At 63.7% G+C, this 20,438-nt stretch overlaps 1 protein-coding gene across 2 annotated transcripts in view; it reads left to right on the plus strand.

The window, feature by feature from the left end:
- Positions 1-20,038, plus strand: part of KCNH2 (potassium voltage-gated channel subfamily H member 2) — a 33,438-nt gene extending 13,400 nt beyond the window's left edge. Inside the window, exons 3-15 of one of the 2 annotated variants that reach the window (XM_027101286.1) lie at positions 5,329-5,493; positions 6,830-7,273; positions 7,867-8,078; positions 12,426-12,854; positions 13,367-13,754; positions 14,089-14,288; positions 14,777-15,029; positions 16,025-16,218; positions 16,464-16,563; positions 17,202-17,474; positions 17,551-17,737; positions 18,072-18,255; positions 19,495-20,038. In XM_027101286.1, the coding sequence (XP_026957087.1) occupies positions 5,329-5,493; positions 6,830-7,273; positions 7,867-8,078; positions 12,426-12,854; positions 13,367-13,754; positions 14,089-14,288; positions 14,777-15,029; positions 16,025-16,218; positions 16,464-16,563; positions 17,202-17,474; positions 17,551-17,737; positions 18,072-18,255; positions 19,495-19,623 (3,158 nt within the window). In that variant the 3' untranslated portion in view covers positions 19,624-20,038. Of the gene's footprint in view, positions 1-5,328; positions 5,494-6,829; positions 7,274-7,866; positions 8,079-9,409; positions 9,924-12,425; positions 12,855-13,366; positions 13,755-14,088; positions 14,289-14,776; positions 15,030-16,024; positions 16,219-16,463; positions 16,564-17,201; positions 17,475-17,550; positions 17,738-18,071; positions 18,256-19,494 lie in introns of those variants that run through there. The other variant, XM_027101287.1, reaches the window with a different exon arrangement.
- Positions 20,039-20,438: the final 400 nt, after the last annotated feature.

A 20,438-nucleotide genomic window follows, 5' to 3' on the forward strand; every position in this document is an offset into this window, starting at 1 on the left:
CTGGGAAAGGTAGCACAGACAGGCCACATGCAGTGGGTTTGGGCGGGCACCTGGATGGCCCACAGAGGCCCTGAGGCCCTCCGTATGGCCCTATACATCTCTGGGAAGGTGTTAGGCTGGAGGGGCTCGTGGAGGGTCTGTCTGGAGATGCTCCTTCTGTGTGAGTTGGGGTCTGGATCGGGGCTCCCCAGCCCCAGCCCTGAAGTGAGTATTCCTGGGGAAGTCTGTCCCACTCAGCTCCTGGAGCCATGGGGATAGGATTGGCCTCTCTTTCTCTCTCACACACGGACACACACACGAACATACACGTGCACACTCATTCACTGGCTGGCCTCTCAGGCTCCCCCGCTCTGTCCCCTGGGCCTGTAGTGTCCCTGGCCTTCCTTAGGTCCCCACTGCCCGAGAGAGCGACGTTAGCGACACGGTGGCCCCTGGCCAGGAGCAGCTCCTGCTGCATCTTCCTGTCGCCGCCACCAGGCTAAATATAACCTGACACTGCACAGCCCTGGGCCGCCGCCGTCGGAGACAGCCTCTGCCTGGGGGCGGACAGGCCGACTGGAGCCCCAGCCTCCTGCCCCAGCAGGGCAGGACAGCGACCGGGGCGAGGATGGCTGCTTCCCCGAGGTCACCTTCCCTGCAAGGACCCGGCACCCCGCCTCGTTACAGCTCTGAATGCTTCCACAAGGCCATCTGTCATCTCATCTGGTACCCAGAGTACAAGTCACTTGTCCCTGCAGCACCCACAGGGAGTCTGAAGCTGAGAGGTGGCTGACCTGCCCACAGTCACACAGCGATCGCCCAGGTCTCCTGAGGGTCGGGGCAGATCAGCTCGGCTCAGCTCCCCAGGACCCCGCTCTCTGCCAACTCATCCCGGACTCCAAACTGGGGGTCCTGTTGACTCCCCGGCTCCGTGAGGGTGGGTGCCACGCCTGTCTTGTTCATGAGGCCCTGAACGCTTCATGTGCGTGTGCTCGGTGAATACTCCAGGGGGATGAAGAGCCCCCTGCAAAGGAACTCGATGACACCTAGTGTGCAGACGAGCCACTAGAGATTCTGACCTGGGGAGCTTGTCCAAGGACACTCAGGTCACCCGCAGGCCTCCCTTTCCCCACCTGCCCGGTGCTGCCCCAAGAGATAAGGCCTGCCCCCGCGAAAGCCGACGGCGGCTCCTGCCTGGCGACCAGCCAGGGGTTCCCAGAGGTGGGCAGCTGGGTTTGGGCCCCTGGATGAGTTGGGGTGCAGGGCAGGGACGGTGCCCCAAGTGCACTGTCGGGTGTGGGTCGGCACCAGGTGAAAGCAAACCAGCGTTGCGTTCTGATGAAGATGCTCCCTTCCCCGGGGTCAGGAGGAACTGGACCTGCTGCACCTGGAAGGTAGCCAGACCTGGTCCCCTGGGGCCCTCCCACTGCCCCCCTGCCCCTTCCTCAGTGGCCTGTGGTGAGCTGCATGACCTCTGCGGCCCTTAGGATCCGAGGCGCAGAGGAGCCTGTCCTTGTGTGGGGCTGTCAATCCATGATCACCTCTCCTCTCCTGGTCTTCATTCTCACAGGGCCCAGGGTGCCCCAAGCCCAGGAGGCAGGCGGAGGCTGGGTGCCCGGATGTCTTCAGCTGGGGCTGGGGTCGGGGGGTGTGGGGGTGTGGTGGTGGAGGTGGGGGGTGGGGGGGTGTGAGTCAGGTGTTCTTCAGCAGCAGCCACGTGAGCCAGGCTGGCCCAAGGGCCCTCTCCCTCTCCTCCTTCTCCAGTTACCAAGATGTCCCTTGGGGGACTTCCCTGGCGGTCCAGTGGTTAAGACTCCGCGCTTCCATTGCAGGGAGCGCAGGCTCAGTCCCTGGTGGGGGAAACTAAGATCCCGAAAGCTGCGCAGCGTGGCAAAAAAAAAAAAAACCTCCGCAAATAAACAGAAGCAAAAACAAACAAAAAAACCTCCCTTGGGCCCTCCGGCTTCACAGTGTTCTGTCATTCATCCCTCCAGCCCAGTGGGGCATGGTCATCGTCTTGTATTGCAGATGAACTCCCTGGGGCCGGAAGGGGGCAGGTGACTCGCCCAAAGTCATTCTGATGCAATGAGCAAAGGCCACTTAACTCCCTAGCCTGTGCCCCGCCCTTTCGCGCCCGGGAGCCCCACAGCCGTTCTGCGGGCCGGGCAGGGGCCCTCCGCTCCCCGTTCCCTCCTTCCCCGGGCGCTCCAGACTCCGGCTGTCTCGGGAGCGCGGGCCGCTCCTGCCACAGAGCGGCTCTCGGCGGAACTGCAGCCTCCGCCAGCTCTGGGCTCAAGTCAGCCTCTGCTCCGCGGAGCTGCTCTGCGGGGGGGACGGGGCGGAGGCAGGAGAGGAACAGAGGGATGAGCGGGGTCTGGGGTACGTAGGAGCAGGGCTCACGGGGGCCGAGGCACTGGTCCCGGCGTGCGGTGCCAGCCCAGGGCTCCGGGGAGGCGGCCCAGACACTGACTCTGAACATTTCTTCTCTGCTGAGAAGTTGTGTGAAGGTCACAGCCCCGTCGCCTGCAGGCCGCGATGTGCCGCTGCTCAGTTCTGGCTGTCCCTGTGCCCCACCCCTGGCCTGCTGACCTCCAGCTGCCCTCAGGGACCCCCCCCCCCACCAGAATTCCAGCCAGTGATGGGATGGGGTCCCCTGGCAGGTCTGGCTGAAGAGCTAGGGGTGGGTGATACGGCAGCTCACGGAAGACCCAGCCAGCCAGGCAGGATGGGCGGGAGGCAGAGCCTCTCGGAGCCCTGGCTGACCTGGGGCTACCTGCTTTCCTTCCTTTCGTGGCCCCCCGAAAATAGTAGCTGGAGCCTAACACCTCGCCTCCCCCCAGCCATCAGGCAGGGCTCCAGTTCACATTTTCGGTATAACAAGGACTTTTACAGGGTTATTTGAAAGGGAAAATTCCTTGAATGTCCACCAAGGGAGAGGACCAAGGGGGCTCCGTGTGTGAGTGTGTGTCTGTGTCCAAGGGCCGGGAGTGGGCCTGTGCTGTAAGGGGGCTTATATCTGGAGTTTCTGCGGCCTGGCGTGAAGGGGGGCACCATTTGGGATGTCAGGGTCCTGGGCTGTCCAGGCTGCAGAAGGCAGTTCTGGCCTCTCTTGCTGAGAAGCTGGAACTGAAGTGGGCCCGGGGTGTTGAGGCCTCAAGTTCAGAATCCTGAGGCCGTGCCCTGGGGGCAGGATCCCCAGGCCATCCTGCAGGGTTGGGCTCATCAGGGTTCCAGACTCTGGACTTATGTGAGACGAGTTTCCCAGCGAGGAACCAAGACCAGGGGCCTGGATCGCTGGGCTCCCAGGGGGTGGGTGTTGGGGGGGGTCTCCAGGGCTACGGTTTCCTGGTCTCTGGCCTCTCCTTAGTCCCTATGAGGGCCGGTCCCTGTTCAGGCTGCTGCCGGCCATCACCATATTAGGGCATAAACTCTAGGCGGGCTGTCTAGGTGCCAGACGGTCTCCAGCTGGGCCCGGCCTCCTGCAGCTCCCAACACCACGGCAGTGTTTCAGCCGGGCCATGTCAGAGGCTGGAGGTCAGGGGACAGGAGCAGCTACTGGAAAGAGACCCTGAAAGAGCCCCCCAGCTCAGGTCCCGTGGGCCAAGCCGTGAGGGCCTGGGACGCGGTGAGTGCAAGGGCGTTGGGGTAGGGCAGAGAATTCTTGGCCAGCCCCTGCCCTGGCCCAGCTCCCCTCATCCCAGTGCCATCCTGTTTCCGTTGGTTTCGGAGGATCTCCTTCCACCAGATTAATCCCACAGCAGTTAGAATTGCTCCCCTGCCGCTCCCTCTCGGCCCTGTCCCTATAGCAATCGCCCCGGAGCCCGGCCAGCATCTCCTAGGAATCAGGCCCTTTATGCCTGGCCTTCTCAGGTCTGTGGAGGACCTGCGGCTGCACTTCCCAGGGCTGGCCCACAGGGCTCATTGGCCGTCGGCCCCTCCAGCTGGTTGGCCTTGACTCAGTTCACCCCAGCCATGTCCTCTCCACCAGCCCTGATCCTTGACTCCTCCCCCGCCGTTAGCCCCACCCCATCACCAACACCCCTGGCCAGCGCCTGCTCCCTGGTGCGTTGTTCTGGGTGCTAGGCCCTTCAGAGGGGACACAGACGCTGGTGAGTTAGGACCCGGCAGTGCAGAGAAGACAGATGAGCACCAGGAAAGAAGTCTCTGCCCTGGGAAGAGAAGATGAGGAACATGCTTGGTCCCCATCAGGTCCATGGAGGAACAGAATGTTAATGCGCCTTCTTGTTGCATCAAGGAGGGCTTCCTGGAGGCGGGGGTTCTGAGCTGGGCCTTAGGCAGAGCCTGAGAGCGCACCAGGGTCTCTTTCAGAAATCAGCAGAGAGGAGGGTGTGGGGGCCGTGCGCTGCTCAAAGGCAGAGGCGGAACAGGTACATTGGCCTGGTGAACTGACAGCAGCTGGAATAGGGGGCCTGGTGGCCAGAGAGAGACATTGGGAGGGAAAAAAAAAATCAAGAACAGAGAAAAAGACGAGAGACAGAAGAAAGATCTAGAAGCAGCGCCTCTCAACTCTGGTGAAGGATCAGTTTTGTTTCTAACGTGTCACAGACCAATACTTGTGTGAAATACAAAAATCACATGCTTGGGTGTTGCGGCAACGCCCAATTGCTGTAAAGGTTTGGAAGCTCTTGCTCTCAAGTTCTGAACTTATCTTCTTGTGGATGACACAACAGTTGGGTACGGACGAAGAGGAGCAAAGACAGACAGAGAGACAGAGGGTGATGGCTAACCTGTCTCTAGTGTTCGGCGCACGCCAGGCACTGCCCTAGGTAGCTGGCACGTGTTGACTTATTTAATCTTTACAACTCACGAGGAACGAATTATCATCGTTCCCATTTTATAGATGAGGAAAATGAGGCACAGGGAGGTTAAAAACGTAAGAAAAATGCATCAATGACAAGGCAGCAGAGCTGGGATCTGAACCCTGAGATCCTGGGCTTAAAGTCTGTGGGCTTAACCTCCAGGCTGCACTGCCTTGCATGAGGAAAAGCAAAGATAGAGTGCGAGAGGATAGGGAAAAAGGTGAGACAACCCAGGAAGAAAGGAGCAGAAGGCAGTGTGAGGAGAATGCACATCGGGAGAGAGGGCTGGAGAACCAAGGCAAGCAGAGAGGGAAAGGGAGAGCTTTGAAAGCGGAAAGCTGGAGCGGCCAGATTAGGGAAGCAGCTCTGGCCGGCAGGTGGCAGGAGGAGGGGGTGGGGCAGGAGGCAATGGCGAGAAGGGGCAGGACTGTGTGTGGGAGCCGTGGGGGAGGCAGAAGTGGACAGGCCCCTTCAGGTTTCGGGGGCGCATTCCGCCTGGTCGCACAGTGGCCGTGTCTCCGCTTTGCAGGGAGCTGCTTCCTCTGCCTGGTGGATGTGGTGCCCGTGAAGAACGAAGATGGGGCTGTCATCATGTTCATCCTTAACTTTGAGGTGGTGATGGAGAAGGACATGGTGGGGTCCCCAGACCGTGACACCAATCACCGTGCCCCTCCCACCAGCTGGCTGGCCCCCGGTAAGTGCAGCTGTGTTCTTGGGCTGGCGCAGGAATACACGGTTTCCCTTCCCTGGGGCCGTGAGGCTGCCCGAGGGCAATGCTCTGTAGGAAGGGATGCGGAGGGGATCCCTTCAGGGATGGGGACATGGAGGACACGGCCGGTCCCCTCCAGCTCAGCATGGACAGATGCGGTGGAGTGACTGAGCCCAGATTCACAGGTCCCTGGGGCAGGAGCATGGCTGGTTTCATAGCCTTACCCGCTTGGAGTCCCACCACAGCATCCCCTGGGAGTGACCCTCTCTCCAGCCCCAGGGATGGGGGATTCACCCTTCCCAGATGGCCCTGGCCACTTCGGGGCAGCCCCCTCTTCTCATGAGAAGGCTCCGTCTCTCATGGACTCAACTCTGTGAAGTTTCTCTCTCTGGTCCTTGTTCCTGGACGGGTCAGCTCCCTGCCGTGGCCTTGGCTACTTGAGAAGAGGATGTGAGGGGACTCCTCCCTGTGGCTGGAGGCGTGGAGGCCTCACCTCATCCCCCCATGACTCAAAGGCTCAGACACCTCCTCCTCCCCCTGTGTGGCCTTTTTGGGTTTAATTTTTTTTTTTTTTTTTGCGGTACGCGGGCCTCTCACTGCTGTGGCCTCTCCCGTTGCGGAGCACAGGCTCCGGACGTGCAGGCTCAGCGGCCATGGCTCACGGGCCCAGCCGCTCCGCGGCACGTGGGATCTTCCCGGACCGGGGCACGAACCCGTGTCCCCTGCGTCGGCAGGCGGACTCTCAACCACTGCGCCACCAGGGAAGCCCCACTTGGGTTTAATTTTAAATGTTCCCTCAGAGTCATGGCGAAAGAAACCACCTCTTGGTTTCTCAAGCTCTAAAGTGGCAGCATTAGTAACACTGGCCCCACCTGTTCCATGGGTACCACCTCCAAGGTGGCAGGGTACGGCGGGAACCCGTGGCATCACTCCTCCATTTGGATGCAGGCCCTGCCATTTACTGTGTGACCCCCAGCAAATCACATAACTCACTGACGCCTAAATTTCCTCAAGTCTAAAATGGAGGTAATGATACCCGATGGGTGCAGTGGTGAGAGCCACAGGTGGTTTATGTAAAGACTACCGGTGATGTGAGGCTCAAGAAATGGTGGTTTATTATTGGCGGAGTCTTAGATACGACTGCACTCTAGACTTTTTCTGGAGACTTGAGTTCTGTGCAGTAGGAGTGGGGGTGGAGGGGTGCCGGCGGCTCTCGGGGCTCCCACTTTCCCTCCTCCCTCCCCTTGGTGACTGGGCTGCAGCTGCTAGGCCTGGCCCTCTCCCGGGCTGCTGACGCCACGCACCTCCCCTCTCCCCGCAGGCCGCGCCAAGACCTTCCGCTTGAAGCTGCCCGCGCTGCTGGCCTTGACCGCCCGGGATTCGTCGGTGCGGCCGGGTAGCGCAGGCGGCGCCGGTGCCCCGGGGGCCGTGGTGGTGGACATGGACCTGACGCCCGCGGCGCCCAGCAGCGAGTCGCTGGCCCTGGACGAGGTGACGGCCATGGACAACCACGTGGTGGGGCTCGGGCCGGTGGAGGAGCGGCGCGCTCTGGTGGGCCCGGGCTCGCCGCCCGCCTGCGCGCCCGGCCCGCACCCGTCGCCCCGGGCGCACAGCCTCAACCCTGACGCCTCGGGCTCCAGCTGCAGCCTGGCCCGGACGCGCTCCCGAGAGAGCTGCGCCAGCGTGCGCCGCGCCTCCTCGGCCGACGACATCGAGGCCATGCGCGCTGGGGCGCTGCCCCCGCCGCCGCGCCACGCCAGCACCGGTGAGGGTCGGCCCCACCCCTGCAGCAACTGCCCGGCTGCGTCCTCAGCCGCGGGCCTGTCCATTCCAGGCCCTCAGCTTCCTCCCTCTCCGCCCTGTCCTGTGTGCCTGGGAGATGGAAATCCTATTAAGCGCTTACTTAATCCCATTAAGTAGCCTTTTATTCCATTAAACGTGCATTCATCCCGTTGCATTCTTCCACTCTCAGAGCAGGTGCTGGCCCCGAGGAGCTGGCTCTCCCAGGCTGGCCTGGAGCGGGGATGCCCACGGGAGTCGGGAAGGCGGGAGAGGCATCTGGGTCCCTGCCACCACCTGGGCCTCTGGCAGGCTCCCAGTGCCTGCTGAACAGACCCGTATAGAGGCTCTTTCCCCTTCGTCATCTCATAGCTGCGTCAGGCGCGCTTCCTTACGGTGGGGAGGGGCCTGCCCTCACTTGTTTCTCAGGGACTCCACTCCTGTTTCCTGAGCTGGCCTCAGTGAACCCCACGGCCTGGCTCCTGCAGGGCCCGTCTCCATCTCAGCTCTGTGTCGTCGACCTGACGGCCTTTGCCCCTGCCTGCCTGCCACCCTGACCCCCTTTCCCCTCCACCCCAGGGGCCATGCACCCCCTGCGCAGCGGCCTGCTTAACTCCACATCAGATTCGGACCTCGTGCGCTACCGCACCATTAGCAAGATTCCCCAAATCACCCTCAACTTTGTGGACCTCAAGGGCGACCCCTTCCTGGCTTCGCCCACCAGCGACCGGGAGATCATAGCCCCCAAGATAAAGGAGCGGACCCATAATGTCACTGAGAAGGTCACCCAGGTAGGTGTCCAGCTCGCTGGCTCTCCGCTCACGTGGGAGGAGCTTGGAGGGAGTGGAGTGGGAGTGGACTGTGGTCAAAAGGGGGGTGGAGGGGTGCAGTCAGTGAGGGCCTCCTGAAGGTGGCGGACGTGCCGGCTGGGGGTGAGGGTGGCGTTTCAGAGCTGGGACGAGAGAGATCCTGGAGCAAGGGAGACTGGAGGGGGTGCCCACGGGAGGGGCAGATACAGAGGACAGGTGGATGGGGCTCAGGGAGGACAGGGCAGTTGAGGCCGGGCACCTGGCAGGGTGAGGGTGGGTGGGAGAAGGTGGCCACGGGGCACAACAGAGTCCTGGGCGCAAACCAACGGGAGGTTTCCCGTTAGAAGGGGCCACAGAGGTCAAGGTTGGGGGTCCTGATTCTTCTAGGCCAATGTGATGAGCCAGGCAGAGGGTGGGAACCCGGTGCTAGGGCCAGGGTGGCCTAGAGGTGCCCACCCCTGTCCCCAGACCATGGGAGAGGAGAGTTTTCCTTCCCAAGTCGGGAGGGGAGGGTATGGAGTTGGGCGCACAGATACAAGAGGGGTCGAGTCCCCGAATTCCAGACCAGAGAAGATTGCCAGCCCGGGGGGGGGGGCACTGCCCAACACTGCCCAGTGGCAGGGCCAGCCTGGTCTCCTGCCCCCTCTTGGCAGCAAGCCAGCCCCACTGCCCAGTCCATCCCAGCTCCTTCCCGTCCTGGCCTGGGGGTGGGGTGGGGGAAGGTCAGGACTGAGAAGCCGGGGACAGAGGGGCCTCCCGGGCCACGCCTGGCTCGCCTCAGTCCCACCGCCCCCTCCAGCTCCTTGGGGCTCCCTGAGCCGCCCGAGTGAGGGAGCTGTCCGCGCGCTGCCGTGGGCCTCCTCAGCCCTCCTCCTGGCCCCGCTCCGCTGCCGCCTTGGCTCTCTGGGTCCCTGCCAGGTCTCCGGCCCCTTGGCCTTGACTCCAGAACGTTCCCCCCCACCCTAGGCCCCATATCTGGCTGCCTCGGCCTCACCCCCTCCCACCTCTGCCTCTCTCGTCCTCACCTGGAGCCCTGCCGGCTGCCCTGCCCCTGTGCCCACAGCGTGTGCTGTCGTGTTGTGGTCTGTGCGCGACAGCGTGAGCCTGTGCTCCTGGCTCTTTGGTGGCCGGCCGGTCGCTCCATCTCTGGGTGTCTGTCTGACTCTGGCTGGCTGGGCACTGGACCGGCGGGGCGGGGGTGTCGGGGAGACCATTAATCTGCGGTGACAGGCCGGGCTGCCGGGGGGAGGGGGAGGGGCACGGGCCGCGGGAGTGGCTGCAGCGGGAGCCCGGAGCAGCGGGCCGCGGGGGAGGGGGCCTCTGGCCGGCGGGCGGGGCGCGGGAGCCCGGTGCCGGCGGGGCGGGGGTGGGGACCTGGGAGGAGGAGGGGCCGGCTGGAGGAGCCGAGGTTCCTACCGCGGTGCCCTGCCGCTGCTGGGCTGGCAGCGGGCAGAGCGCAGCACCCTGGCAGCGCGGCCGGCACCAGGGGACCATGGGCGGCCTGAGCCAGGCGGGCTGCTGTCCGCGCTCACTGCCAGGGTGACCCCAGCCCCGAGGCCCAGCCCCAGTGACCCTGGCTTCGTGCCAGAGGCTGCCCTGGGAGCCAGGCCGCCAGCGGCTGGGGCGCAGCCTGGGCCGAGGCTGCTGTTGAGGTGCAGGTGAGGCGCTGGCTGGGCCCTTGGGCCCCGGGCAGGCAAGCTGGGGGGAGCCAAGTCCTCCATGGCGGCCCCAGCGGGGAAGGCGAGCAGGACAGGGGCTCTGCAGCCCAGGGCCCAGAAAGGCCGGGTGAGGCGGGCCGTGCGCATCTCCAGCCTGGTGGCCCAGGAGGTAGGTGACCGCCCCAGCCCCTCCCCTCCCTCCGGGGCGGGGGCACCGAGTTGGATGCGGCCCAGAGGGCTCTGGCTCCAGGCCGGGAGAGGGCTTCTGAGATGCAGGATGGTTTGGGAGCCCTGGGATCTGTGGCCCCGCTCGTCCCACTCCTGGCTCCGGCTTGCTCGCTCTGCTCCAGACCCGCTGGGCCTAGGTGGACAGTGTTTTTCTTGCCAGTGCTTCCCTTCTCCTTGGGCTTCCGTGGCCCAGCCTTCTAGCTCGAAACGCACAAGGAGGAGAGGGGAGAACAGGAGCGAAGTGGGTGCGCGGAGGGGATGGCGGGGAGACGGGGGAGGAGAGGATGGCTTCCACCCCCACCCCACCTCCCCCAGCCAGCGGGCAGCAGCTGGGCCTGGCACAGAGGCGCAGGGGCTCCACCCTTCCAGCGCTCTGTGTGTCGTGAGCGGACCCTGCGGCGGGCGAGGGAGGCGTGGGCTGCTTCGGGGGTCTAGGTTGGGGGGCTGGGACCCGAGGAGGCTGGGGTCAGAGGCCACTGGTTGAGTGGTGAGGGCAGGCTGAGCCGGGCACCGGGTCCACCTCTTCTGGGGCAGCCTGAGGTGCTGGTGGCTACGCTGTGGTCCCCCAAGCTGCCGACTCTATGGGCACCTCCTGGGAGCCACGTCTCCAGCCCCGGGGGGCTTCTGGCAGAGAGCCAGAAGCCAGCTCAGGGAGGATGGCCCGGGGAGTTGGAAGCGGCTCACGGGTGGGTCTGAGAATCCCACCCCTGTCGCCTAAACTCTCTGCCGTGGCTCCTGTGACCCTCCCAGCTGGGGGACAGGTGTGGGAGGGGATTCTTCGCAGCCACAGGTGAGGCCCGGGGTTTGGCTTAAATGAGCTTCAGTATTCTGTGTGACAACAGGTTATGTAACAGGGGAGGTTAGATACCGGCAAGGCCGTGTGGCGAGCTGGTGGTTGCAGAGCTGAGCAGCCCGGCCAGCCCCCACAAGAGGAGGGCTGCGGGGCCGGGCCTCGTGCCCTGGCCTTGCCCCCGGCATGTGTGCTTGTGTCCTGGGCGGTGCTGGTCCTGCTGTGGGCGGACTCAGGTAGGGGGCAGGATCCCATTTGTCAGGTGTGGTTCAGCACCGCCTCCGGGGGCCTGGCCTCTCAGGTGTGGTGAGGAGCCCCATCCGGGAACCTTCTCCTGCCTCCTTGTCTCTGAGGGCCCTTTGCAGTCCCCACTTGACCCCTGAAAGTTCACCGCCCATGTTTTCTGCCTTAAGGAGCAAGGGGCTCGGGCTGAAGGCAGGGCAGAAGCGGGGGCCTAGAAGCCACGTGCCCCTTCTCCTGCCCTAGGCCCCAGCTGCCCACCCCACCCATCCTGTGCCTCTGGAGCCCCTGTGGCCAACCCCTAACTATGGTCCATCTTAACTTCCGGTTACTTCCACTAAGGAAAGGCTCTCCACACAGTCCATCTGGTGAGGGTGGTTCCAGGGGGTCCCCAGCTTGAATATGAATGGGAGTCTGCGGCTCCACCCACCACGGCCCTTCCCAGCACAGAGGCCTGAGGATGCGGGGCCCTGGCGCTTAGCGCTGCTCCCGCGGGGCCGGCAAACTTGGCTCTCAAGGGGGCGGGTGAGGCCTTGGGTTTGGCTGCCCAGGGATGGCAGGGCCAGGCTGGGAGAGTTTGGGGATTCTGAGGGGCAGGAGGAGGCCGCAGGGGGACAGATAGAGGCTCCTGGGACAGCACGAGAAAGCTGGTCTCGGCTCCTCTAGTTTGGCTTGGGGGGAAAGAGGGTTGTGACTTGCTGCCACCTGGTCCGGATGGCGAGCCTGCCTCTGCCTGGGTGATGAAGGGGCAGGACAGGAGGTGAGCCGGTGCGGGGCTGGGTGGTCACTTCTGAATGGCTGCCCTGGGCCAGGGTGAGGAGGGAGGGGGAGTGAGTGTCATGGTCTCTCTTTCCGGGATGCCAAAGGGCCTGAGGCTGGGTGGCTGATATCCTTGGGCCAGAGGCATGAAGGGACATTTAGGCCCTCAGTCCCTGGGCCACCAGCAATGGGACTTGTAAGGAGCTGCAGTGACCACCACCATTTACATCGCCCAGGCCGGAAGCTGTAGTCCTTAGAGCATTATCAGGACAGAGACTGTAGTTATGTGGGACGTGTGTGTGTGTGTGTGTGTGTGTGGTGTTTGGGGGTGTGGGTAAGATCTCACGGTGGGAGTTACATCCATAGTTATCGGTCTGTACTGCTGGTGGGGAGCAGTACTTGTGGGTGTTACTGCTTGGTGCCCTGGACTCAGCCAGCCAGGAGGTCCCGTGCCACGTGGGGAAGGAACTCTGGTGAGTGGCCGTGTCCGCTTCTCTGAGGTGGGCTTCCCCGCCTACTCTGCGTGGCCTCTGCTCTGGAGGGCCCAGCAGAGATGCTAGCTGCTCCTACCCTGGAGGGCCCCACGGTCTGTCCTCCCTGCCCAGACCCTGGCTGGACATCATGCCCTCACCTGCACCTTCCCCGCCGGCTCAGGTCCTGTCCCTGGGGGCCGATGTGCTGCCGGAGTACAAGCTGCAGGCGCCGCGCATTCACCGCTGGACCATCCTGCACTACAGCCCCTTCAAGGCCGTGTGGGACTGGCTCATCCTGCTGCTGGTCATCTACACGGCGGTCTTCACGCCCTACTCGGCCGCCTTCCTGCTGAAGGAGACGGAAGAGGGTCCCCCGGCCCCCGACTGTGGCTATGCCTGCCAGCCGCTGGCTGTGGTGGACCTCATCGTGGACATCATGTTCATCGTGGACATCCTCATCAACTTCCGCACCACCTACGTCAACGCCAACGAGGAGGTGGTCAGCCACCCCGGCCGCATCGCCGTGCACTACTTCAAGGGCTGGTTCCTCATCGACATGGTGGCCGCCATCCCCTTTGACTTGCTTATCTTCGGCTCTGGCTCTGAAGAGGTGGGTTGGCAAGGAGGCAGGGGCAAGGGGAGGGCAGCGGGTGGTGGGGTGAAGGGGTGGGTGGGGACAGAGGGAGGGTGGCAGACGCATGGCAGAGCCCCAGCTAACCCGCACCTGCTCCCCTTTCCATGTGAGCCACTCCCCAGCTGGAGCGGTCCAGAGGGCTCACCTTTTCCTAATGTGTCTGTGTCCAAAGTGGCCACTGTCTTTTACTTCACATGGAAGTGCCCTGGAAGCTAGTGGGAGCTCTGGCCGGGCACCTGAGGGGGGTGCACCTTTCCGAGCCCCACTTTCCTCATTCTGGCCCTGGGAACCGTGAGCCCTTTGTCACAGAGCTGGCACGAAGGTGAATGGGCTCCGTGCTGCGCCCAGCGAGTGGGAGGCGCTTTTATTTTGAGGAAGTCCCGGGGAGAGCTCCTCGGGGATCTCGCCTCCGATGTCCCGCGAGAACTGCAGCGCCCCCGCTCCTCGTTTGCCCCCCTCCCCCACTGAATATCCGCCGACCCCCATAGCTGATCGGGCTGCTGAAGACGGCACGGCTGCTGCGGCTGGTGCGCGTGGCACGGAAGCTGGACCGCTACTCCGAGTACGGGGCGGCCGTGCTTTTCCTGCTCATGTGCACCTTTGCGCTCATCGCGCACTGGCTGGCCTGCATCTGGTACGCCATCGGCAACATGGAGCAGCCGCACATGGACTCCCGCATCGGCTGGCTCCACAACCTGGGCGATCAGATCGGCAAGCCCTACAACAGCAGCGGCCTGGGCGGGCCCTCGATCAAGGACAAGTACGTCACCGCCCTCTACTTCACCTTCAGCAGCCTCACCAGCGTGGGCTTCGGCAACGTCTCGCCCAACACCAACTCGGAGAAGATCTTCTCCATCTGTGTCATGCTCATTGGCTGTGAGTGCACCCCTGGGGCGGGCGCGGGGGCCAGCCAGGGGCCCGGGGTCTGGGAAGGGCCCGAGACAGAGGAGAGGGTGGGTGTTAGAGGAGCCAGAGCGGGGCCCTGGGCCTTAGAGACCCCAGGGGCCTCCACATGGCATGTCTGGGGCTGGGACACCAGGGCAGAGGCGCAGGGCAGAGCCGAGGGGTGTGTGTGCCTGGGCTTTTGTGTTTGTGCATCTCGCGTGTGTGCTTACAATGAGACGTGACTGCATGTGCTGCTGACCCGGTACCGGTACAGGGGTGGGCGGGGCCCCTCAGACGCTGACGGCCCCACTCACCCCGCCCCCAGCCCTCATGTACGCCAGCATCTTCGGCAACGTGTCGGCCATCATCCAGCGGCTGTACTCGGGCACGGCCCGCTACCACACGCAGATGCTCCGGGTGCGTGAGTTCATCCGCTTCCACCAGATCCCCAACCCGCTGCGCCAGCGCCTCGAGGAGTATTTCCAGCACGCCTGGTCCTACACCAATGGCATCGACATGAATGCGGTGAGGCCGCTGGGCTTGGCCTCTGGTTGATGGTGGGCTGGAGGGAGCCGCGTGATGGTAGGGACTCCTCCTGATGTAGCGGGCACGTCTCAGACCGCCAGAGTCACCCTCCCCCGTGGTTCAGGTGGTCCCAGTTAGCGCCAGGCGGGACCCTGAGAGGAACGTTACCCTCCTTTTGCCCATGGAGCTCGTTTACTGGGTGAGCGGTCGCTTTGGGGCAGGTGCTAGACCAGGCTGTGGGTGATCGTGTTTAATCCTTACGACAGCCCCAGGCAGGAGCTGGTCTCCGAGCCTCACGCGTTAGAACGTGGAGGTTAGAGCAGTGAGGCGTCGTCCCCAAGGGTGCACGGCTGGAAGGGGTGGAGCTGGAGTGGGCACCCAGGTCCTTCTCCTGATACCGGACGCCCTGGTGCTCCCCGCTGGATCTCCGGGTGGGGGTGGGAGTGGGGTCCCGGGAGAGGGCATGCTGAGCTGCCCCCTGCCTGCAGGTGCTGAAGGGCTTCCCCGAGTGCCTACAGGCCGACATCTGCCTGCACCTGAATCGCTCGCTGCTGCAGCACTGCAAGCCCTTCCGAGGGGCCACCAAGGGCTGCCTGCGGGCCCTGGCCATGAAGTTCAAGACGACGCACGCGCCACCAGGGGACACACTGGTGCACGCCGGGGACCTGCTCACCGCCCTCTACTTCATCTCCCGGGGCTCCATCGAGATCCTGCGGGGCGACATTGTCGTGGCCATCCTGGGTACGGCAGGGACCGAGGCCTGGAGGGGTCCCACCCAGCCCGTTAAGGACACAGCCCTAGGGGCTGTGGCCCCGGGACTACCCACAGGGACCTTGGGCTCCTTTAACTCACTCAAGCTCAGGCCTTCCAAGGGGTCGGTGGAAAGGACTCTGGGGGTTTCCAGATTCTGCTTCCCTTCAGGGTCTCCTCACGGGCAGTGACACTCTTGTTCCTTAAAACAGGACCACATCCAGATGCTCCAGGGTAGACAGTGGAGGGAGGTTGTACAGCCTCAGGCAGTACAACCAAGCCTTCGCCTCCAAAGCAAAGGGAGTCCTGCCCCTCTTCCCCTCACGCTCCTTCTTCTCTGCCCTACCTGTGCACGTGGGCAGGTGTACCTGGGCACTGGAACTCCCTGCCCTCTGCCTGTCCTTCCTTTGGCCCTGGACACCTCAGGGCAGATGTGCCAACGGGGGGGGGGGTCTTTATAGATTTTTTATTTCTCGGTTCGGCATAAATACGTGCTTATGCCACAAACACCCCCAAACACAACTGAAACCAAAGTTTTGCTAAACAACGGTCGCCTTAACTACATCCTGGTGTTTCCTGTTCTATGCTGTGCTAAGCTGTGCTATCCTGTTTTCTTTCAGTAAACAGAATGCTGGTCTTGATTCACTACTGTGTTTGATCTGTAGTTTGAAGAACATTGTTTATGGGGGTGCAGTGTTTGGCCAGGAGGGTGTTTGGGACGCGGGCTTTGGGGGGTACCAGAGGAGTTAGAACCCAAGGAGGAAGCCAGGGCCACGGGCAGCTGCTGGCTGGCCCCCACGCCCTGCCTTTGCGAGCTGGGGGAGGATGGGCTGGTTGATGCTTCCCTGGCCCTGGGGGCTGGGGCCTGGCAGTTGGTGACCAGACTGAGGGGAGGCGCCCGGCCAGGGTGAGAATGCCTGGAAGTCAGGTGCCCGCTGCCTCTGCTGCCGCCCCAGGGGCTGAGCCCCCCTCTCGGTGGCCTCCAGGGAAGAATGACATCTTCGGAGAGCCTCTGAACCTGTATGCGCGCCCTGGGAAGTCCAACGGGGACGTGCGGGCCCTCACCTACTGTGACCTGCACAAGATCCACCGGGATGACCTGCTGGAGGTGCTGGACATGTACCCCGAGTTCTCCGACCACTTCTGGTCCAGCCTGGAGATCACCTTCAACCTGCGGGATGTGAGTGGGCCGCGCTGCATGCTGGGTGGCTGCCCCTTCGCCGTGTGACCTTCTCTCTGGGCTTGTTTCCCTGTCTGTCGAATGGTATCTGGGTCAGACCAGGTTGTGAACGTCCCAGCCTCAGCCCCGGTCCCGGGGCAGAGCTCACACCCCCAACCCCACCTTCTCTGTTCGGCAGGGGGTCTGGCCGGGACCGGGCAGGCTGGGTGGGCGCGGAAGGGCCCTGACACCGTTCTTGGTTCCAGACCAACATGATCCCCGGCTCTCCCGGCAGCGCGGAGCTGGAGGGCGGCTTCCACCGGCAACGCAAACGCAAGCTGTCCTTCCGCAGGCGCACTGACAGGGGTGAGGCGGGGGGAGGGGAGGGGGCGGGGTCCAGGTGAGCCGGGAGGCGGGTGGGGGCGGGGTCTAGAGGAGGCGGGGCTGAGGGCGGAGCGCGGGGTCCGGCGGGTCTGCTCCCCCCAGGCTACACAGACCTTCCGGTCCTACCTTCAGTGTCCCGCCCCCCACCCCATCACCCCATCCTTTCAGGCCCACTGGAAATGTCGCCTCCTCCAGGAAGCCCTCTTCCACCCTCCAAGGCAGGGCCGTGCCTAAGTTTCTTTGGTCCTCACAGGGCTGGTGTCCTGGTGGGCACTGCTTTGAACTGATGAGGGGAGGAAAGACAGGACAAAGGAGGGCAAGGAGGCCAGCACGGGGGCTGAGGGCCCGGGGTCCCAGAGAGCCCCTCCCAGCAGTGCCACTGCCCGTGCTTGGGCAGCCAGTGGTCACAGACGACCTGGTCCCGCCCTCGAGTTCTCCGTCCTCTTGAAAGTGGGGGAAAGAGAGCAGAAGAAACAACTGGGGACAAACCAGGGCGTCCAGCCATAGTCGTCTCCCAGACCTGCTCCAGTCCCCTCCCCTCTCCTCCCCTCCCCTCCCCTCCCCTCCCCTCCCTTCTGTGCCTCCTGCCTGCTCTGAGGCCCCTTCTCTGTTTCCCACAGACCCGGAACAGCCAGGGGAGGTGTCGGCCTTGGGGCCGAGCCGGGCGGGGGCAGGGCTGAGTGGCCGGGGCCGGCAGGGGGGGCCGTGGGGGGAGAGCCTGTCCAGCGGCCCCTCCAGCCCTGAGAGCAGTGAGGATGAGGGCCCAGGCCGCAGCTCCAGCCCCCTCCGCCTGGTGCCCTTCTCCAGCCCCAGGCCCCCCGGAGAGCCGCCGGGTGGGGACCCCCTGACTGAGGATGGAGAGAAGAGCAGCGACACTTGTAACCCACTGTCAGGTAGGGGGAGGGCCCCCTGGGCAGGCGGGCGGGGCGTGGCCTCTGTCCCAGCCTCAACCCAGCTCTCTGGCTCCAGGCGCCTTCTCAGGAGTGTCCAACATCTTCAGCTTCTGGGGGGACAGCCGGGGCCACCAGTACCAGGAGCTGCCTCGCTGCCCCGCCCCCGCCCCCAGCCTCCTCAACATCCCTCTTTCCAGCCCTGGCCGCCGGCCCCGGGGCGATGTGCAGAGCAGGCTGGATGCCCTCCAGAGGCAGCTCAACAGGTGAGGGTGGTCCCTGGGATCAGCCTGGGCCCGGCTGTGTGTGTCCAGGGGCGCGGGCTAGTAGGGGTGGGGCATGGGCATACTGCAGTGTGGCCTGTGGGTTTCGGGCAGTGTCGTAGGGTGAAGTGGGTGTCTGCTCTGTCTAGGCCTGTCCACGTGTCCAGCAGCTTGACCCTCTCCTTGTGTTCAGAGCCGAGCCAGGGGCTGCCACACCTAGAATGAAGAGTGGACCTGGGGTTGACCAGTTGGCTGTCCAGAGGGTGGTCCTGAAGTTGCAGTCACTGGTGTCTCCACTTCCCTGAGACCCAGGGCGTCCTCCTCCTTCTCGCCCCAGGCTGGAGACCCGGCTGAGTGCAGACATGGCCACTGTCCTGCAGCTGCTGCAGAGGCAGGTGACGCTGGTCCCGCCTGCTTACAGTGCTGTGACCACCCCGGGGCCCGGCCCCACCTCCACCTCCACCTCCCCTCTGCTGCCCGTCAGCCCCATCCCCACCCTCGCCCTGGACTCGCTTTCTCAGGTAAGTTCCAAGCACCCCAGCCCTGCCTCTTCTGCACCGATTCCACCCCAGACCGGCTTTGCTGCCCTTTCTGCTTGGCCTTGGGCCCCAGCCGCCTCCCACCCTGTTCCTGCCCTCATCCCAGGCTGTACTCCTGGAGGAGGGCTGCCCTAGGAGCTGCGAGCACAGAGCACAGCAGGAGAGCCCCCAACTAAGCCCCCAGACAGCTGGGCCAAGGAAGCCAGCAGGCCGAGTGGCATTCGCTCCCCTAGTGTCACCTGAATGGCCATATCTACTCAGGGTGCCTGTGTCATGGCTGTGGGTGGAGGGACTGTTGAGCCAGGGGCCTGGTGGTGGTGCTGGGTGCCAGCGTGCCCTTGGGATAGGGTCCCAAGCCCCTGCTGCGACTGATACCCGCTGGGTCAGGTTCTGCTGCCAACCGTTGACTCTCATGCTCAGCGCTTTGCGGGGTTGTCCTGCAGGCTCTGGCTAAGCCCCAGGGTAGCACTTCCGGCCCGCATCTCTCCCCTCCTGCCAGAGATGGGCCTCTGTTGCCCTTTGTCCTCTCCCAAGTGGACACGTGTGTTCCTGGCCTCCTGACGGGACAGCTGTGTCTGGGTCTCAAGAATGGGGCTCCTCTGGCGACAAGAGGTGGCCTGGGATCTGCTCCCCCCTCCCTCTGGCATCTGCTCTCCCCTCCCTCTGGCATCTGCTCCTGTTTGCAGACACCAGGGCCCACGTCAGCCAATGTGCCAGTCTCCCTTCACAGCCTCCTCCGCAGGGATCTCACAGCAGACTCGTCAGCACCCACAAAGCCCCCCCTGCCGGCCCTGGTACTCTGCCTGGCCTTCCGAGGCCTGGCCGCCCGCCTGCCTCTGTTTCTAGGTCCCTGAGTTCTAGATTGGAGGAAAGAGCCCTGTCTCTCTCTCTGTACAGCTTCTGTGCCAGCTCAGGGCCCCTTATTCTGGATTGGGTTTGAATCCAGCAGCCATGTTCCCTGGGAAGGGGAGCGGCTGTGGCCTCAGGCTCTCCCTGAGTCAGGCAGAAGCTCCCGAGGCCCCCAGATGCCCGGTCTGGCTCTTGCCCACCCAGAGCGCGTTTCTCCCAGAGCCGGTGGGAGTCGTGCTCTGTCTGCCTTGGCCCTTCTCCTGTGCCCTCCAGGCCTCTTCTGTCTGTCGCCAGGGTCTCCTGACCCTCTCTATCCTCTGACCCTCCCCTGCCCCTTGGCTTCTAGCTTCTCACACTCCGGTTTCTTTGCAGGTTTCCCAGTTCATGGCGTGCGAGGAGCTACCCCAAGACGGCCCTGCTCGACGCCTCTCCCTGCCGGGCCAGCTGGGGGCCCTCACCTCCCAGCCCCTGCACAGACACGGCTCAGACCCGGGAAGTTAGTGGGGCTGACCAGTGTGGACACATGGCTCACCCAGGGTTCAGTGCGCTGCCTGGGCCCCTCCTGTGGAGGCCCTGCCCGGGAGGCCCTGGCCGCTGACGGGAGAGGAATAGGAAGGCACAGCTCCTCCTCCAGCCCTTGGGACCATCTCCTCCTGCGGTCCCCTGGGCCCCATTGTGGGGGGCAGGGGCAGGGACAGGGCCGGGCAGTGGATGGGGGTCTGTGGTCCCCTCACTGCCCTGGGGGCAGTAGCCGGTCTAACTGCCGGAGGCACCCGGCCCTGGGCCTCAGGCACCTCAAGGACTTTTCTGCTATTTACTGCTCTTATTGTTAAGGATAATAATTAAGGATCATATGAATAATTAATGAAGATGCTGATGACTATGAATAATAAATAATTATCCTGAGGAGACTCCAGGGGTGCTGGGAGGGTGCCGCCATCAGCACGCTGTACCCCACGTTCACGTTCATAGTGTCCGGTGCACTGGCCTCTCTGAGGGAATCCAGGCCGATCTGTCTGTGTGCACAGGGCCTGCAGGGGCAGCTCCGACGTCTGGGTGTGGAGTCTGTGCCGTCGGGGTGCTCTCTCGGGGCTGACACAAGTCACCTCCAGGACCTCTGGCCTCCGGAGCGCCCTGCTTCCATGTGGTCCTGGATTCAGGATGGCAGAGAGCCACCTGGACTCTTTTACATATAGAGATTGTCCTAATGGGTTGCCAGGCCTGGGGTCCCACCCCTTGGGGTCACGGTGGCTTGCTGGGTGGCACACTGGCCCCCAGAGCTGGCCCCAGGCTGACTGCTGGCGGCTGTACTCTTC

The sequence above is a fragment of the Aethalodelphis obliquidens genome, unplaced genomic scaffold (assembly GCF_003676395.1).
Source record: "Aethalodelphis obliquidens isolate GAN/ISIS:26980383/991018 unplaced genomic scaffold, ASM367639v1 scaffold5, whole genome shotgun sequence".
Lineage (NCBI taxonomy): Eukaryota > Metazoa > Chordata > Mammalia > Artiodactyla > Delphinidae > Aethalodelphis > Aethalodelphis obliquidens.